General features: G+C 40.0%; 1 protein-coding gene across 2 annotated transcripts in view; it reads left to right on the top strand.

The window, feature by feature from the left end:
- The window catches only part of LOC121962792 (rho GTPase-activating protein 6-like), an 84716-nt gene that overhangs the window by 45739 nt on the left and 17924 nt on the right, over positions 1-21053 (top strand). For both annotated transcript variants that reach the window (XM_042513094.1, XM_042513095.1), the window contains exon 2: positions 19435-19594. In XM_042513094.1, the coding sequence (XP_042369028.1) occupies positions 19435-19594 (160 nt within the window). The remainder of the gene's footprint in view (positions 1-19434; positions 19595-21053) is intronic.

Genomic DNA, 21053 nt, shown 5'->3' on the forward strand with positions numbered 1-21053 from the left:
CCACAAGAGATAGATTTTCTATTTTGTGACCTGTGCACCTCTCTCTCTCTCTCTCTCTCTCTCTCTCTCTCTCTCCAGGGTGCAATCTGGCATTACATGGGCTGTTTGTATATCCAGAGCGCAGTTTGAATATACTGTTCCGTTATTTAGAGCACCACACTGTTGGAGCACCCGAGCGTAGCCTTCTCTGAGCTTTTTATAAAATAAAGCCAGCATATTGTATTTACTTAGTACTTCTGGTTTCCACGTAACAGTCTCACAGCATGATAAGATGATGTGACATATGCACTGTGCAGTAGAGTGGAATTAGATAACACAATACAGCCAATGCAGATGTTGATAACATCTGCATCATCAAGTTATTATCACAATTCAAGTGTGAAAAAGTAGCCTCAAGTTAGCATATGTCGCTTTGAATAAACCCGTCATTTTCAGTCAGTGTCATTATGGTGATCGCTGCCTGTCAGAGATTAGCTGATAGTCGCTGTGTACGTGCGCCCAAAGGTGCTTGCCCCATCGATCAACTTTGTTTGCAAAGCACGGCAAGCAGAAAAGACAGACCAACCTATGGAGATGGAGGCACTGATAGAATCAAGCCCAGACAGATAGAGACAGATGATCTGACAACAAGGTGGAAGTCAAATTTCCAGTCTGGTGACATCTCAGAGAGCCTGGGCAAAGGAAATATTCAGAATCAGAAATGGAATACCAAATGATGCCAAGAATAACGCGTGCATTTGGTTCGCTAGAGACACCATGCACTGTTTATACTTGCAGCGGCTGTGTGCATTCATGTGCCTGGTATGCACGTATTTGCACACAAGACAAACCCATTTAATGTGTGTGCCCATGCATTTAACTTGTGAGTATGTGTGGAGAAGAAGTGTGACCTGGGTTCAAGGGGCCTTTGAGTAAGACTGGATTAGCTGCTCTCAAGGCTGCCACTGGAATGTGAGGATCAACAAGTCTGTTGTGGCAGTGGATGGGCAAACACACACACACTCACACACGCCCATTTTATCGTGGCACACTCACTATTTACCTCCTAGTCTATTAATATTCCTCCTCTGTTTTCTGTTTTCGCACTGGAAGCTGAAATCAGATTTAATGAAACCAGGACCGGTTGCACGAGGAAGTAAGTGGCTATCACATCAGTGTACGGCTAAAAATGCAGATTTATTGACATGTTCTGTTCCTTTCTCACACCTTCTTTTTATGAAAAGTGTTTATCGTTTCTGAGAGTTGTGATAAAAGCAGGTGGCGGCATTGCATTTTGCTTCTTGCACGACAAAAATATAAATAAAGAAGAGCAAAAATGATAAAGTAAAAATGAATGAAAAAGCAAAATCCATGGGAAATCCTCTGGGTGTGTTATTACCATGTGTGCTGGGAGACACTTGTTTATAGTAAAATGATGAGAGCATGTAACAGGAAATGTGAGGACCTTTATGCACTGATTGATGGCAGGTAGATGGATAACTTTATGCATCAAACAGTGTTTGTGTTTGCAGCGTTTCACTTCTGCAAGGCTGCATCTTCACTTGTTTATGCAGCCTATGCATGAAGATAATAACGTGTATTTTTGCACATTTTGCCATTTGCATCGAAGCTTTTGTGAGAATTTCTCCTTGAATCCTAAAGTGAAGTGTAAGCTGAAAGTGGTATGGCGGTGTTCGGATAGACTTAGTTTTGTAGGTCCAACTTAAACTGGATAAGGGAATTTAGCATCGCCTTTAATTTGTGTCCTTTTCCATGTCAAAATTTCAGAAAGGTACTTTTTATTTTGGAAAAAAATGTTTTTAGTTTTATTTCAGTGAATGCCGTCATCATATTTATTCACTGCTTGAAACAAGTGGAAAAGAGCAGGATTGTTTCGACAAAATCAGCTGTATCCTTGTAAAATAGGTCCCTGCGCTGACTGATTGTTGGTCGCATTGCAAAGTTAGACTTTTTATTTATTCATTTTTTTTATGTAGAGAGTAGATTCATAGTAGTTTGAAAATGTTTTCATCGGCCAAGTATATCTGATGTGTTAATGTTTATTTTTTTTAAATTAATCCACTCTGCCGCTTATGAAAACAGAGGAAAGTAGTTCCTGGAAAGTTCTGAGATGTTTTGTGTCAATTTCACTCTCTCTTGTGCCAGTTTTTTTTTTTTTTTTTTTAAAATTCATGTTAGTGCAGTGGCTCGAGGGAAAACAGCTGAATGATCAAAAGTTAAAGTGGCTAGAACTCTTATGACAGTTTTAAACAGGAAATCTCACAGATTGGTTGATTTGGAAACACCTGCAGTTACTTGTAGTAATAGATGTGGTTTAACACTACAGATCACAGAGTTCTAGGGACAGCCAAACAAATTATTGTTGTTTTAATAAATACGTTTCTGAACAGCACGGTACAGTGGAAGGAGTTGGCTGAAGGCTGATTTATAGTTGTACATAGGCTCCACACAGCCTGCGAGTTTCTGAGCCACAGTGTGTTGTTTCTGTGAACGGCAGTAAAATGTGATTGGTTCATGATTAACTTGATTTGCTCATGACTGTTCCATTAATACCTGCAATTTTTCAAACTGATCTGCTGTTAACAAATGCCGAAAAAGTAGAAACAGTTTTGATGGAGATAGTGGTAGTGCTAAGCTCACTATATAAGACATTGCATTTCCTGTGAGAACTTCATAACAAAAGTCAACTCATGTTTCACCAGTTGACTGCTTTTAATATAAAACTGCAGCATTAGGAAAGTGTACATTAGCAGTAACTTAATTAACCAATTTTTTCGCCAATGTTGCTCTTGACAGTGTGTCACCTCAAGACAGATTGTGACATTACAGACATTTATTAAAATAAATGTTTGAGAAAGAAACAGTAGATGTAGTTATAAGATTTAGCTCACAGCCCAGTATGTACGTACGTCCTCACTCTGAGGTCGTAATTTCAGACATTTACTTTCACTAACTGTTTGACAAAGTGTCAGCAAAGAACCGTGGAGTGAATTTTGGATGATTGTTGCTGTCATCATGTTTCAGTGCTGGATCTTGTTTAAACTTTGTAGTACGTGCTTTGTGGATCTAGTTTCCCACCTCTCACCACTAATCAACCCTACACTTAACAGACCCAGTGAGAAACCGACTTTGAGTGCTCTCCTGCAGTAATGCCACTGGGAAGGTGATAAGTAGTTTACTGTAGTAATTAAACACCCCATTAGCACATAGCAGCCTCTGTTTAAAGTGCTCTACACCTAATAGTTTTCTTTATGGGCACACACACACACGCTTTTCGGTCAGTTGAAGGGTGGTTGATGTGTTGGAAAGGGCAGCGGCACTGGAGTGCTGTGTTCATTCTCTTTCTGCCAGGAAATCAATAATAGACCAGCTGACCTGACTGTGACCTGTGTTACACGTGCACGGAGGCATGCACACATACACACATGCTTTGTCACATCCACTGTCCGGAAAGAACAAAGCAGTGACGGGTGTGGCGTTGGTCTTCAGGAAGTCACACTTGGCTAAAACTTCCCGGACTGAAACAAGGCTGATGGTTTTAAACGCTGATTTAATTACTTTTTTTCTTAATTTACTTTGTTTTCTCTTAAATACAGCGGCTCATGGCTTTTGAATTGTTTACATTACTTTGATATGAATGGCCAGTTTATGGACATATTGGTTCCTTTTCAAAAGGAGCCAACATTTCTTGCTGCGGAGTCAAGAATTTTCAGGGGGAATTTTCAAACATGGGGGAGCAAAGGCACAGAAAGATGTGTGACGAAAGCCCTTGGCGAGATGCAGGCCCATGATGTGCATTTACAAGCATCGAGCATGAACAACATGCTCTGTGGCTGTTCAGCCATCAGTAGCCCCTGGGGCTGAAATCTGCCTTGTCTCAGCCTGGTCATACATTCCAGTCCAGTCATGGAAGACTCTCAATCTCCATCGGAAGCAACAAAGACAGCTCAGACCCCACCTCCTCCTGAAGGAAGTGCCCTGGGGTATAAGAAGGGGCCCTTTAATTGTTGTGGGTCAAAAATAAAGTAGGACACATTGATCACACTCGTGTCATGTGTCACTGAAGATACAGAGAACAAACAGACAGACAAAGCGACGGCATCATAGTGTATCTTCTGAATGCAAGCAGCTTTTACTAGTCTATGAAATATACATGATTGTCTGTCCGCATACATGTTTTTGCCAAGTGTTGCATACATGTGCAATCTTCTGAACAAATGCAAGACTGCATGCGTGGCTAATGCGCACACATTGTATTTAAGATGTGCGTAATTGAAGCCACATGCGTCCCATAAAGTCACAGCAGCTTAGCTTTTACTCTGTCATCTTCATCGTGTGGACTCTGAGGAGCAGACCAGCAGGTTATAATCCCTGCTCTTTAACTACCGCACAGGATTAACAGGCAGGAGGGGGGGGGATCTGGCACCCATGTGGAAAATAAAGAGTCTTATGGAGACTTTGCTCTGATCCCGCTGTGTTAAATGGATACGGTGGAAGAAGCACAGAGAGAACAAACCAAGCGAATGTGCTGTACTTTTGTCGGCTCATGTTCTTGCCACTGGGGTGAAAAATAAACTAACTATTCCCTAATAGGATCAACGTATAATCTTGCAAACGCTTACATCCATGAAAAATAAAGACTGAGGTGTTAAGTAAATGCACTCACACTCTGATCTGTTACAAGAGGAGGTGTTTGGAGCCACATAGAAGCAAAAAATATGAGAACAAAGATGAAACAATCAATCTTGTATTTATCATTCCAAGAAATCATCCATCAGCTTTACCCACTTATCCTTGACAGTTGCTGGGGGGTCAGAGGTGGGGTACACCCTGGATAGCTTGCAAGCCAATCACAGGGCTGACACATAGGGATGATTTGATTACCCTAACTTGCATTTCTTTCGACTGTGGGAGGAAACCAGAGCACCCACACAGGCAAACTCCAGTTCAAGACTGTGCACCGAAAATGGTTCAGTCTGAAATCAGACTTATCTTAAATGCCACTTGTAAACCCACTTCCTCAAACTCATCCTACATGCCACATTTTCTTTTGCATGGACGTTTTCAGTGAGGACATCCTCTTATGCAAGGAGGAGGCCCTGTTTGTATCTGCAAAATCGACCGTCAACCGAAACGTCTGCTGCCACACCGTGCGAAATCAAATCTATCATGAAATTTGACAAGCAGAGAAGAAAACAGCTGTTTCAGAGATGACAGATTAATGGCACTAGTGTCTTGATATTAGAAATTAATTACCAGACATGTATGAATTCATAATGTACCCTGGTATATCTTTGTAGACTTTTGGAAACATTAATACTGTAATTGTTTGTGCTGAAGTCACATGTTTTTTTTTCCAGCGTCATAGCTGTCATGTGTCTGCACGGCAGGAAGCAGTGAGACAAGTTGTCTGGGTCTCTGTCATGGTTGTAGTGCGACTGTCTTGTCTGGAGGTGTGTGTTAATGGTATGAAACTTGGGGAAAGATGATGGCAATTGTGCGTATCCCTCTATTTTGGATTGTCACAGTTGAAGCAAATAAGAGACGCCAACCAGCTGCATAATTCGCATTCCCACTTTACATCAGAGGCCCAATACGTTACGGCTTTTTGGCACAGATGCCAGTTCTAATCTCTGAATCTATCTATTTAACATTCCAGGATTGATGGAGTTGCACATTATTTCTCTGGGAGTGGTTTCAGTGAAGAGTGTGCTTATGCATGCATGTGCGCGTGTGTGTGTGTGTGTGTGTGTGTGTGTGTATGTGAGCCCGTTCTCACGGTGCTGACATAGTAGACCGACTCAGACTGCAAAGAGTTCGATGGGAAAGCGATTCCCATGGGGCTACTTACACAACCATTTTGACTGATTGACAGATGAAGTGCGCGCACACACACAAACACACAACACACTGCATATGTATTAAAAGTCTATCTGTCTTATTGGAGGTACACTGAATATAACAATTCTTTTCCAAATGCACGGAGCACAAATCATTATCGATTACATGACAAGTCAATAGACAGAAATATAAATTGGTAACTAAAGAAAAAATGCAGAAATTGCTTTCTTTAAGCCATTTTCAGCACAAAAAATCCCCCAAAATCCACTTGTCCCACCTTCTAAAACATGAGTAAATAAAATTATAAATATGTTTACTGAATATGTTTGGGTTTTGGACTGTTGGTCAGACAGAAGATCCAATTTGAATATGTTAACTTGGGCTCTGTTATGGCAATTTTTTCTCTATTATGTGACCCTAACCCTGTAATATTTAGCCCAAAAATTTGAATTTTGTCCAAGTTTTATGATTGTTTCAATAATTGATAAGATTTACAACATATATCAAGTATGCAGGAACCACAAGTAAGACCGGTAATTTCATACAACACAAACATGTACAGCTGGGAAGTTATTGAGGGATCCTATTTTTGTCTGTAGGATCCTGCAGGGCTCCTGCATGAGAGGGGTTGAGGGTGGGGTAGCATGAATCTTTCCATCCAATCAGTTTTGGAATTTTTATATATTGCATGTGATGGGCACAAAGAGGAAAAATGAGTGCATGATCCACAGTCATTACATCACTGTTGGTTTCTGCAAATGTTATTTCCTGAATGTCTGGAGCTATACTCAGCCCAGTCACCAGAAGAAAATGTTGGCATTGCACAATGCTTAAAACCATGGATACCTTTCGCTTGTACATTTCTCATGCGTTACATCAATATTTCTAAAGCGATGTGGTATATGAACCCACTTTGTTATCATACTGCAAATGACTGCAGACCATTGTTTGAGGCTGACAACCCACAAAAGCTGTTTTTAGCAAATCATTACTGTATTTCTAGCGGCTTTTTAGCCACAAAAGCGTTTGTTTTTACCAAGATGTTGCTGTGTTTAGTGCCGCAAAAAGGTTGTTTTTTTTTCCTGGGACACTTGACACATTTTCAGCCGGGATAGTGCCATGAAAAGCAGTTGTTTTTTTTGCCAAGACAACACTGCATTTAAAGATGGACTTTTGCCACCAAAAATGAAAGCATTTATTCTGGTGATTGGGTTGCTATACTATCACAAAACCATTTTAAAGGAAGCATTAAAAGCAGAATATTGCAATTTGTTCAACTAAAATCAGTATCTAAATTAAGCATTAATGCTGATGAGATGAATAAATCCATCTACTACGAATAGAAAAAACAAAACAACCAGGCACTTGTTTTTTTTTCTTGCAAAGAATCCTTCCATTTCACCAGCTGTAAGTGTCCGCTTACCAAAATCATGCTCACCTCTGGTGTTTGAAAGTCTCCAATTGTCATCTGCTCAGTTCTGTTTGGCAGTGGTTGGGGCTACTGCTGAGTTGTGACCTTAATTTGAGTTTCAAATCACTCCATAACTCAGATGGAGGCCTGGAGGAACTCACATAAACACACACATGCATGCAGGTCAAGGGCTGAGTGCTGATTACTCAGACCATCTCCATTGCTGCCGTCAGGCCACAATCAGTTTGTCTTAGTTCAAGTGGAGCGAGCCACGCATTTTCCCCACTTATTTATGCTACAACGCACATGATCCCCCACACCATGCTCCAATCTGGACACACACAACAATCACTAGTGATCTACTCTCCATGCAGGATTAGTGATGATTAACCAGCTTCATTAGCTCAGCCTGCTAGTCTGGTAAGAGGGAGAAAGGAGGAGAATTTATAGACTTATATACAGCTGAAAGGGGCTTGATTTGTGTCTGTTTGTGTGTGTGTGTGTGTGTGTGTGTGTGTGTGTACCCAACAATCCAACAAGAGAAAATGCTGAAGGCTATATTGGCAGAAGAGAAAGGACATTGGGTAATTGATATGGATAAGGGTGCATATAAAGTCATTGATTTTATGTCTTTGATTTTTATGCATTTTATTGAGCTAGCAAATAATGATACAATCATGAGGTAAGTATTGTGTTTTCTAAGAAAAGAAGCAGCCATTCTATATGAATTGCACATTAATTTGACCATAAAAAATCATTCTTTTCAAGTGCTAGAAAAAGAAAAAAGTGTTGTCTCTACTGCCACATCTTGAATTGATGTTCAGTTGTATTGTCTTCTAGTAGGCTGAGGGTTGGGGCAAAAAAGATAACCAAGCCATCATTTCCTTGCAGCACACATTAAAAGCTTGCCTCATCTTGTAGACACACAGTCTACATCCTGTGTGTAAGAGCTTGCCATTTGCTGCCTTTTTTTAGAAGGCATTCTCCTCCCCTTCCGCTTCCTGTGTGTTAACGTTTATAAAATCGCTGTCGAAATCACTACGTGAAACAACAGCAACCTCCGAGCTAGCAACCCCCATGCTGAAAGTGGCAAGTCTTGATGAAGATTTGGATTATGCAAAAAAGCAGGCCTGCTTATTCTTTCAGTTGACGGCTTTAACAATTCCACTTTGCACAAGCTTCTGTGATATTGGATCAATAATGTTCTGCTAGAGCCACATACAGCCATTAAACATCTGTGGTTTGAACAAGTCCAGTGAGTTCCTCAGAGCAGAAGTATAGGCAGGCGTCACCTCTAGGCCACTGATGATCAAACTATGCTTGTCTTTTACTAGTAAAAATTGCATCACATAGACGCCACATCTTGTTTTATCTAGTTTTCTGATTTTAAAGCCAGGGCCCGCCCCTCCATGTGCAATGTTGCATCAAAAGAAAACAATCATGAAAGACACGTGAAAGATCATGGCAAGCTCATCAAATTGAACCTGTGAAAGTGAGTAGTGTTTCCAAAATATTAATTTATCAATACATATCCATTATGCATTTTTTAAAACATTTTAAACCTTATTTTTCAAAGAATTGGCACACCAGTAGCTTTCTCACTCTCATATTATTAATGTTAACTACAGTTATTCTGTTGTTCTGTGCTATCAACCAAGAAAAGTAGTCCTTGTCATGTTATATGTATCTTTTAATGCATACATTTAAATTTATGCTCTAAATGTCTATTTTCGAGTGGCATCAAAAATGGCATTAAATATTGATGATTTTTAAGTGGCTGTATTGTAGTTTGAAATTTCAGTGTCGTTACAACACTAAAATTGTGAAAGACAAAAAGTGGGATTTTAAAAACCCCCTTTCTCAAATTACAGCTTTGGATATTGAAAAAAGCACAGGAAGGAGATAAAGCGGGATGTACAGTGGAGAGAAATAAAACAGTGCAGTTTGAAGTCCAGTCCCTGGACCATCCCAAGCAATCTCAAGTTTTCCCAACACGCCTTGCAAGCAAATTAATGGTTTGCAAAGCAAAGTAGGGGTTAGGACCAATTTCCAGCATGTTAAACACAGCTGCGCTCTATTCTACCTTCCCAGTGATGTCTGTCTACTCCATCACTATGGGAGATAGGTTACTCAAAACAATTCGTAGTGTTTGGTAAGGCATTCTCCATGGAGAAATGACTAGTTCTTGTGAAGCAAGAGCTGAATTTATATGGACATTTAAATGTGGATCTTCACACTTAAGCTGTGATGTTTCACTTCCCACAATTCACACGTATACAGAAAGAACTGTAGCATCATGGCTCAGAAACAAAAGATCCAACACAAAAACAAAAGACCAAACAGTATGACAGATTTGTCATGGAAAGTTACGACAACTTCTAAGAGACAAAAATAGGAAATGTCATTTTGGCCAGAATTTGGGGAAAAGGGTAGTCGAGCCTGTGCACAGACTTCAGATGTCTCAAGTTTGTTCTCCAGCACAAATACGCACAAAGACAGTCTAAATACTTTGAGTTAGTGCGCATAAAGTTCAGTGTTGCAAATAGGACTATAATGTCTCTGACATAAAGCCAGTCTGACAGCTGACAGATATTTTGGATGTAATCTGTGGTCGCACCGCCATTCACACATTGCTTTAGCCAATACCACACACACACACACACACACACACACACACACACACACACACACACACTTTACCTCAACTTCTCCTTCTGTATCAACTGTAGTGTTGATACAATACCTGATTTTCTTTGCTTTTGCAGCTTATGTAACCATTATGCAAGATCCCAAGTCTTCAAGGTCGGGCCTCATTATTGCTGTGGGCCCTTCATATTAATCTGTCTTTAAAATGTTTGAAGTCCGCCCGGGGCTTTAGATGTGCCTGCCAATGATTGGGGGGATATTTGGAGCACACACTCCTCAAGTTGCTCATTCCTGTGACTGAGCCAGAAAGCCCTCATTAAATGCACAGGCAGACAAAAACAAAATGCAGTGAAAGATGATACCCACATATTAGTGCTTGTGCTAATTTCTTAAATCCTGTATTTCCTCACTAATGTGTGGTGTCCCCCCCTCCCCCCAAGCCAGAATCATTTCAATATTTTTGCATTTATTGCTTAATGTATGATATTAGCTGGCAGTTGATTAAAATGCTTGTCATATTCACAGGAAAAACAGAAATATGATCAAATACTTCCATAGATGGCTAGTACTCATAAATTTCAACCAAATCAAGCTGTGCGTAGTTGGAATAAGTTGTGTAATCAAAACACAAACGTTTTGGCAGTTATGCTTAGCCGAGTTTTGCAATTTCGGTTCCTTTTTGGAAATGAGATAAATTACCCCCACAATATGCTGAAACAAAACATCCCTTTTGTTGTCAGAATGTGATTCTCGGATGAAAACGTTGGACAGATTGTCCTCTGCTGCATGCTGGGAAGGACAAAACAGGCTTGAAGTTGTGTAACTTGGCCAGTTTGTGAGTGCATATTTTTCTCCACGGATTTTATGGAGGTATATTTTATTACAGTATACTCAGCCATACTCTTGGCCAGACCAAATGCAACTTATGTAATTATAATGTAAATGTTGCTTAAATGTCCATGCAGCAAGCAAAAATACATATTGTACCCAGACCTGTTCCTGCATTATGGTGTCCCACCTCCCCCTCGTGATTTAAAAAACCTACACAGTTTCCCAAAGTCCAGTGTTGAATTTCATTTATCACTCATTGTTAGACATGTATATGGACACGGACTGAGCTTTCTGTCTCTGTGTTCATTTCATAATTTTGCACATTTTCTGAAAGCATAAGGATGTAACTGAGCAGTATTACTAGAAATTGTGGGGGCAGTTCGGCACATTCCAAGCAGGACATGATTGCAGAGACATTTAAAAAGACATTTAAAGACATTTAAAAATGTCAAAATGGTAAAAATTGGTAACAAAGTAAAAATATAGTTCTCCAGCAACATGTCATGATGTGTTCAGTACCAGTGCCAACAACAATACCTTCAAGGATACATAACAGAGTGGTGCAGCAATGAGTCCTCTAATGCAAAAATTAGTTATCATTGTAGCACTGCTGGTTCCCTCGTCTCAGTGTCAACAAGCTTTTGGTTAGATGCTTGAGATAAGGTGTGCGGATAAAAAATGCCTTAGAGTAATTCACGATTTGTTTTATGACGTCAAATACTGCATCAAATCCCCCACTCAAAAATGTTGAAGCCTTTACATTTCTTCAAAAAAGACAGTTGCATTTATACTTCAAAAGTCATAAAGGAGGTATTAATTTGTGACGATAATTTTGCTGAACAAAATGTACGAGCATCAAAAACTGTTGTTTACTTTCTGCAATAAGCCCTAAATCCAATGGAAAATCCCAATTGACTTTTCATCACGAGAATCAGGGCAATGTTATCTTCCAAACTGGCCTACAAATAAATGTCATCTCTGCTGCACTCTTCCCACAACCTCCCTCACTTTTGACTCTGCCCTGTAGTACCACATGAAATGAACACCCTTCATTTTCATATGTCCACAGAATATAAAACTAAAACCCAAATAATTACTATGAGATAAAGCAGAAAAAAGGTGGGAAGCAACACATTTTTGCCATTTTCATGATACTAATGACATAATCTACTACGAAAAATGCTGACATATATATATTTTTTAAATACATTGAATAATCAGTGACCTGTACAGATTAATTATTTCTGCACCAATGATATTGTAGGTTTGACTATTGATGATTGATGATGATTATTATTTGGTAATTATGACTAAGTGTGTTAAGGTAAGGAATAGAATAGCGAGAACAGACTATTTACATAACTTTACTATAATGCAGCCTTAAAAACCACGATATCCACAAGATGTGTAGTCTTACATCACAACATTGTAATGTGGATCTACTGCCAGCTCTAAGTGCAATAAGACACACTGATGTCTAAATCACAGTAGCTGCCGCCCTTCTCTTGGCATTGGAATGGGTGGTATGATAACTGCATTTACAACCACAACAGCTCCACATGACACTCCAACTGCATGACCTCACCAGCTGACGGCTCATAACCTCACATTTTACAACCCGATGCCACTGAATTGCTTTCACATTGGGTTGTGTATGTTGTGTAATCGGGATGCATAATTCGGTTACCCCTTAGGCTGCGTCAAAGACAACCCCAAAACAGGTGGAGAAGCCTGTTAATCGTTAACTGTGTGACAGAAACATGTACAAACATGCTCACACACACATACACACACAGCAAGCGGGGGTGGTCACCACTTAGATGCAGATGTGCACCTTTAGGAGGTTCCAGGTCAGTGAAAGCAATCTGTTACATGCATGAGGCTGACCTGTAACAGACAAAAAAAAAGAGAAGTGTTGAAAAATACTTGTACATTCCTCTGGATCAGTGCTGTGGCACTGAAACTCTGCTCAAGGGTCGTTTAAAGCCAGCTACAACACAAATAGGAAAGAAAACAGATCAAAAGTACACATTTTTGAATGTTCCTTTAGTGTCTGTAGTCGCTCTAAGTGATCTCTTCCTGGACCTTCCTTGAATAACACCACACACGTCATTCTTGATTTTAGTTTATATGAAGCCAGACAGCATGACTTTGCCATCACAGATGTGTAAGTATACATGCCTGTGGTTGTAGAAAACACATTTGGAAGGCAGAGATACTCGAGTGTCCATGCCTCAAGTGGCAGCCTGTGTTTCCCTCCCGCTGGCAGATCTGTAATCTGCAATCCATCCAATAATTCTAGAGACATTTCACTCAGAACCACAAATGTCAACTTCATGGTAGCACAGTAGTAGAGGAAAAGTCCAAAGAGTCAGTGGGAATCATCCTCTGGAAACCGCAAATGTCGGCACCACATTTTATAGCAATCCATCAAGATGTTGAAATACTTCACTAAGATATGTAAAAACCTAACCTACTGGTTCAGAGGATCACTAACGTAAGTAGGATCCATCATTGAGGAACCATGAATGTCTGCACAAAATTCCACAGGAATCCATGTAAAAGTTGTTCACATATTTCAGTGTACAAAGTAGTGAATAGCCATTCGGTGTTGAAAGGGGAACTATTATGCTTTTCCTTATTTTCTGTCATGAACAGTATGCAATGTTAAAATGTCAGATGTTCATATCAAACATAGTGGAAGTTTCAAACAATGAGGTAATTGCGCATAAAGCAACTCAAGTGACCAAAACCTTCACATTTCAGGCCATTCTGAATACTTTTTTCTAATTTTGAAACAAAGTGATGTCAGCTCATGTCAAATTCCTTGTTTATATTGTGTACACTGCTGCAAAGCTACAACTAAAAAAAGTTGAATCCATACATCATTTTAACCATATAGTACTACAGCAATGGATTGCTTTATTATAAAATTTGTGATGAAAACCTGTTACAGTGTATAATGATAATACTAATAAAACAAGGCTGACCATGACACACATTGGAAAGTCTTAATTCCAGGCCTTCTGCCTTGGCATTTGTCCCATGTGCTATCGTTAGGGTCAAAACTCATTGGAGTCTTGCAGGATTTTCACCCTGTTCATTGCTCAAGCCTGTGGATTAAAGGCTTTATTAACAGAGAGCTTTTTTCATGAAAAGAAGATTTGCTACTTTGTCTCTATTCACTGGGTTACACTGAGGATATGTCCAACAGCATTTGAAGGCAGCGTGTGTATGCATATATTACTTTGAGTGGGGATTGTTTTCTCCTGCTGCCTATCCCATGTCAGTCACAAGTGTATGACCAGATGGTGACCAATAATAACACGGTTTTGTCAATGCATTGCCACAACGCTGCAGGCTAATAACGATCTCATTGATGACTCAACTTCAGGAAAAACTGAGCGGGGAAGGGGGAGCCGTGCTGTTTGTTATTGGCCACAGAATTGCTGTCAATAAGTCATCAGGACAATAATGATTCAGAGAGGACAGTCACATCAAGTGGCAGTGAAAATCAAACTGTGTAAGAGTGATGATGCATATTATTAACAATGTTAAAAAGAGGAGATCATAACAGTGAGGTGATTAACCTTAAATTGGGGATAACTGACGCAGTGCATCACAGCAACAAGTGCCTGCGTGTGTGTGCTTCAGGTGTGTTACCATAGTAATATTTCCCTCACTTTCTGGCCCCTTTTGATTTTCTGTGTATGCGTTGCCACGGAAACTGACATTTTCCTCTGCCCGTGGCTTTTTGCGCCATTGTCCTTTTGTCTAAAATAGAACAGAAACCACATGCTGCAGTGCACTGTATGTCCAAATGGCATTAGTCATTCAACGTCATTGTGCCAGTCCAGTTAACAAAGTCATTAATCTTTCCAGTTTAACATCTGTCAGCTTCACAAAGCAGAAATAAAAAATCAGGTGCTGAATAGAAGCTTTACATAACATTTTACATACAAAACACTTCACTTTAAGTCCCCTTATTTAGCATTAAAAAGCAGTATTTTGATAAATGGTCAAAACCCATGCGCTTCTCAGTGAGCTGTTGTTTGGCTTTTATGAACTGCATTTTCAAATCACTCTTTGCATTCTTTGACCTCACATGTCTAATCATTTTCTTTCCTGCAAATCATTCATGATATATTGTGGTTTATTTCTGCTAATGCAAAATTGCATTAAGTGTAGTGAACCAGCAGAAAATACCATTTGTTAAAGTTAGGATTATCTGATTAGATCTGCTCAGCCATTCCAGCAAACAACATCTGCTAATAAATAAGGAGAAAAACAGACTGTGTAAAGACATAGCAACCAGCTATATTTTGGAGATAAACATAAAAAGTTAAAGGATTGTAACAGTAGCCGCATAGCAGATCTGTCTCTATACAGGCTGTTCAAACAGTGTTACATCCCACACTGAGTTCAGGCATTATGAATGCTTTGGTTGTATGTTCCAAAGGCATTCAGTGTTATGGTGCATGAGCAGTCGACCGTATATGAAGTGAATGAAAGAAGGAGAAGATGGTAATGTGATGCATGGTCCAGTGACATGTGACCTCAATGGGTTAGAAAACAATGTTAGGAGATTGGTTGTGATATCATCTTTGTATGCTATAGTTTAATAACTCCACTGATAGAGACAATCAAATTAGGATTTTCTTACAGGGGAGGATGAGAAAAAACATGAAGCGCTACTCTTAATTTTTATCATGAACTCAAAACGAGTTATCACCATGGCAATCAGCTCCTGTGTTTGTGTCTGCTGCTGTTAAGACCAGGCTTGAATGTCTGACGAGGTAGACTTGGCCGTCGATTCGAATTGCTTGAAGGCTGAAATAGATCCCAAATCACGTTTTTTTTTTCCTCCAGTAAGTGAAGTGCCAAAGTAGAAAGGGGGTCTATTTAAAGCTGAAATCTGTAGCTTTCCACACACTCTGTATTATGTTTAGTTCGAAAACAACATTCATCATAAACTCTTAGTATTATTTGTCCTTCTGAGACCCAAGAAAAACTGAGGCTTCTTCTTTTGTTTCTCTGGTGAAGAACAGGGCCGTAGCGATAACATTTTTTCTGGGGATTTGGGGGTTTTAGCAGCCTGTGGGAAAGTTCTATTCATTCCCCAACCAAACATAAAACACGTGGTTGGGTTAGGCTGATTTTAGTATTTTTAGACTTAAGATTCTTAAAGGCCAAAACGAGGAGTCTTTATTTCCCTACCACAATGTTATTCCTGGCCAGCCCAGTCACCACAACAAAAATATTGGCAATAAATGTTCCTGCAAATCACAGATACATTACATTTGTTCATTTCATAGAAGTCACATCAACATTTCTAAAGTAACATAGTACCACCACCTACTTGCAATAAATTAACATATATTCATTAAAGTGAACCTGGTCCTGATTTTCTGCTGCTTTCAGTATACTGCTGCAGCTCAGTCACAAAAGAAAATGCTGGAACTGCATGCTTCTACAAACTATGAATATGTTTCATTTGTACATTTTATACATATCATAACATCATCACATTTCTAAAGTGACATGGTATATGAGCTGACTTTGTTATTGGGAGTAGGAGGGGATGGTGGATGGTGCATCACCTTGGCAGATCACTGTTGGAGACCAACAAACAACAAAACCAGTTGTTTTTTTAAGCAAGTCATTGCTGTGTTTCCAGTGAATTTTCAGCCACCAAACGTGGTTGTTTATTGGCAAACCACCTCTGTTTTTTTTTGCCAAAATAGTGCCATGAGAACCGTTTGTTTTGTACCAAGACATCACTGCATTTCCTGATAGGATAGTTCCATGAAAAGTGGTTTTTTTTTACCAAGTCATTGCTGCGTTTTAAGTGGCTTTTTGGTCAATGGACATGGGCCTTTTTGAGCGACCCTTCGCGCTGATAGTGCCATGAAAAGATTTTTTTTGGTGACTGTGTAGTCAGATTTGGTCCAGGTGTATGCCTGTGGTTCATACCAATAATCTGTCTCAAAAGGTAAAATATGCAGCAGCTACCACAAACTAGCTTCCTTTTTTTACATTACAGTATCACAATTGATCTGCATTGCTCGCCAGACATGTTGCGAGCCACTAGTGAGAGAAGTGGGATTTACAGTGTTCTTGGACAACAAGTCCAACCAGGATAAACATATAATCTTATCTGAATGCACTTTAAGAAAATCACGTGAAGAATGTTCTAAAATGAATATCTAAATATCTCTGTGATTACACAGTAGCTTCAGATGTGGTTTGTCTTAACATGACAACAAATAGTCTAACATGATCATTCAACAAGAATCTACTCTTTCATTGAAACGTCTCGGTTTGTAAATTTGAATGCGTGCCCCTGCAGGTCACACAGGCTTTCAGCTCATTGTTACCAGAGTCCAGCCGTGATACCAGGATTTAGTCTGGCCCCCATTCGCTCTTCTGTCAGCATTCCATGGGTTTCATGGGTTGACACTTGAGAACTGAAGCTCATCCATCCCCTTCAAAAATCCTGCTGGGCAGAACCAGCTAGACTGAGGAGAGGCCTCTTATTTAACTTTTCCAACTGTTTTTCTTTTCTTCTGCAGTGTGTGTGTATGTGCGGGTGTGTACAGGCATGTGTGTGTGCCCCCCTCAAGCTGTGTGTGAGGTCAAGCGGGGGGGAAAAGGGTTTCCTCAGCCAGCGATAAGGAATGGCATACACACAAACAGCTGTGCTGGATAAAATGCTCTATTACAGGGGCCAACGTGCAACCGTGTTTTTGCTCGACTCGTGACGCACACATGCACACGCACTCAGGTGGCTCTCCAGGTTGCCTGTGTCCACATCTTGTTTTCCTTCCATGGCTGAGTGATGGCTCTGTTGCTTCACTGCACTGAGTGAGGTCAAATAACAAGAGAGTTGACAGCGGGAGGGATGACTTCAAGAAAATATTGTTGATGGGGGCTAAATCATGAAAAATGATTCAAAATGATTGATTCAGTTTGTCTCAGCCCCAGTCCACATGCACACTGTATTTTTGAAAACAGTGTGTTCCCTCCTTCGTTCTCAATTAGAAATACCCATCCACACAAGCACTGTTAAAAAAAACCCACTCCAAATCAAAATACAAATATAAAATTGAGATAACTCTAAGCTGAAGCCATACAAAGAGGAGCAAAAAGACGAAGACGATGTTGGCCAATCAGAGGCCTAAATACAAGCTATGACTGGAAGGCTACCTGGAACAATGACCTCTGTAGCACATTCTTACGCCTCTGTTCATCAGTATAGTGGAAGAGTAACTGAATATTCAAGCGTAAACATGTGAAAAGTCATGTTAGCAGGGTTAGAACTGCTGTTTGGTCACGTCTACCATTGCATGAAATGTCACCTCATTTTTGATGCCTCACGAAGGAGATAACACTCTCAGGTCTCAACCCAGACACTTCCCCTGTTGAAAAATTAGTTTCTGAACATCTTGGGACAGAGCTTCACAAAAGATCTCACACTCCTGCAGCAACAGCTACAGTCCATACAGTCTTTGATGTATTTGATTGAGCTTTTGGTGTGCTGAGACACCATCAAAACGTTTGAAAGTATGGCTATACTACACGCCACTCCATTCACATTATGGCTAACAAATCAGTTCCCTATTGGTATCTGTATCACTTTAAGGGCACTGTTGGTGCTACTGATATCATACGTTTTTACTCACCTAAAACACAGTTTCTGCTTGAAAGAAAGGCCAAAACTCATAGAAAAAGCTACATTTATAAATTTACCCAAGTACAAGAGGACAAAGCCTCAGAAAAACCCATTTTTAATAAATATGTCAAGAAGAATAAACATTATTCATGATGAAATTCAGTTCTTTCTAGATGTAAACTGATGTAAAAGGGTTTATCTGTGGTTGCAGCAGCACAAAATAAAGACCATATAAACACAGACACATTGGAGTACACTTGTAAGCCCTCTGTCTGGATAAGGCATTAGATAAATTGCAGCAATGTCTCCTCTCTTTCTCTTCCCCCTCTCTCTTAACCTCTCCCTCTTCCTGACCTCTTCCCTCAGTAGACACAGAGGAATGCATGACCAGAGACGTAGATGACTCAAATGTTCATAAAGCGCTCTCTGTGTTTCCAGCAATTCATTTCAATTCAATTTCACCTTGATTACAGATTAAACTGCAAAGTAAACCTGTCTGCAGCAGAGTGCAATGACTCACGCTGCTATATTCTTTTGGCCGCATAGTAACCACATCTCCTCCTCCACATATGCTTTGCATCCTTGATGCTGCTTAACGTGTGGGGAGCATATTGCAATCCCATCAGTGCAAGGCCACTTCATGTCCTCACTTGCTCCTTTTTTCCTCAGCACACTATGTCTCTGTTTATCTGTCTGTGGAGGTTACTTCAGTTTTATACATTAAGTTTGGCTCAGGCTCTACTATTTGCAAAAGTTATATCCTGCACACATGTTGTAGAGTTTTCATGTTTGTTATTTACTTTGCAGATCTGCAATTGTACATGTTATCTAATATAGCCTACTCCCAAACTCATCATCTATGAGAATCACATAAATAATTTTTTTCCAATACTTTTTTAATAGTCAAAGAATGCAGAGGCCAAAAGTTTACTCTCTTTCACATGCATCAAGTCTAGGGAACATTCACTATTGAATCCACTATTTATTTGTCACATGTTCTGATAGTCTTTGTGTCAACTTTTGTCTCCCCTAGGGTGATTTCACCTGGAGCAGCCTGTCAGGACGGAGTGTGCGTCTGACGCCGGTTGACATCCAGAGCCTGTCGGAGCTGGAGAGGGCCAGGCTGCAGGAAGTAGCCTACACCCGTTTACACCAGGACTATGATCTGGGATGTCAGATAACTATGCCAAAAGGTAGGAGCAAGTGAATGCATATTGCATATTGTTACATAATATGGGTGGGATTTACTGCTTCAGAGAGCATCGGCTTCTCAAGACCCTGACATGTATGTGACTGGTTAACTGTGACAAAACACATCTGTGATTGACTCTGGAACTGCTCTTTTGCTATTCTTAACTCGTCTTTGCTTGCGCAGCTATTTTCAAGTGCCCCATAAAGAAAAGCCAAAATTCGAGCCTCAGACCACATCCTCTTGTCATCCTTCAAGTGTACTTAAGGGAAATCATGTATGGTCCATGTTTGGGAAGTTGTGACAGCACATGAATTCAGATGTAAACCATGCTTCACATTGGGATCGTGTGCTTCCTGATTTGATGGGGTATCTGTTAACCCCCTCCTCTTAGTGATACACAACTCCCTTTCTGCTGCAGCGGAGGCTGAGTGCAGTCACCCCTCCATCTATTAAAAGGTCCTAAATATTGCAAAAGCAGACTGAGGCCCTGTCTTTAAGCTAAACAACTGTATTTTGGTCTTGTAAACTGAACCATTAAGTGAATAAGGGTTTGGAAAATGACAGAATTAGACAAATTAACCCAGATATAGCAGAAATGGGCAGAGCACTGAAACTGGTACGGATGGTGGTTTGTTTCCCACTGGGCCCACCCATGCTAAAAATGTCTACATGCATCACAGTTTATAGAAAGAGAAATATACATAATCCCACTCAACTGAAAGCAAATATGTGGGCAATCAGATTGAATGCTAATATTTATATAAAGGGAAATTACGGTTCTGCACAACATGACACAAGCAGTAGGACGATCAAACAAATTTTAAATGAGAACTGCATTTATTTAGTGTTAGACTAGTAGTAGCGAAAGAAGCAGAGGCCACATTATCCAGACTTTTGCTCCCTTGAAAGCTCCTACACTTCCTATAATGTAATTAAGTTGCATCTTTCATTAGGTTTCCCCTTCCCAGTAAATACCCATGCTCCCAGTTTGTATTGCAGACTTCTTGTAGATGATAGTCAGTGTGCCCCCAGTTTGGAGAAGCAGACTCATAAGGCAGGCAATGTACTGCTGTGGAGGGGTCCAAAACTAAGCAGATTTTTAGTTTTTTTGTGTTATTGTGTGACTTTGGCATTTAAACGGGTTAGTTCAGATTGACTAAACTCACACAATAACACAAACAAGCTAACTGATTGAGGCAGTGGTAGATTAGCAGCTGCTGTGTTCAGCCTGCCAAAATTAAGTAAACTGACCTTAATGTAAAATTATAAAAAACCCTAGATTGGCAGACTTATTTGAAAGACTAAAAACTGCTGAACTGCTGCGGTATTTAATCTGTGGGTGCCCACAGTTTTTCTGTGGAAACATTTTTGGTGTGCTCATTCGGTTTTACCTCCAATTAACGTGTTCAAGCAGTAGTTCCCAGCCTAATTGTCTTTTGACCCCACAAATGGATTCATGT

This window comes from Plectropomus leopardus, chromosome 24, assembly GCF_008729295.1.
Source record: "Plectropomus leopardus isolate mb chromosome 24, YSFRI_Pleo_2.0, whole genome shotgun sequence".
Taxonomy (NCBI): Eukaryota; Metazoa; Chordata; class Actinopteri; order Perciformes; family Serranidae; genus Plectropomus; species Plectropomus leopardus.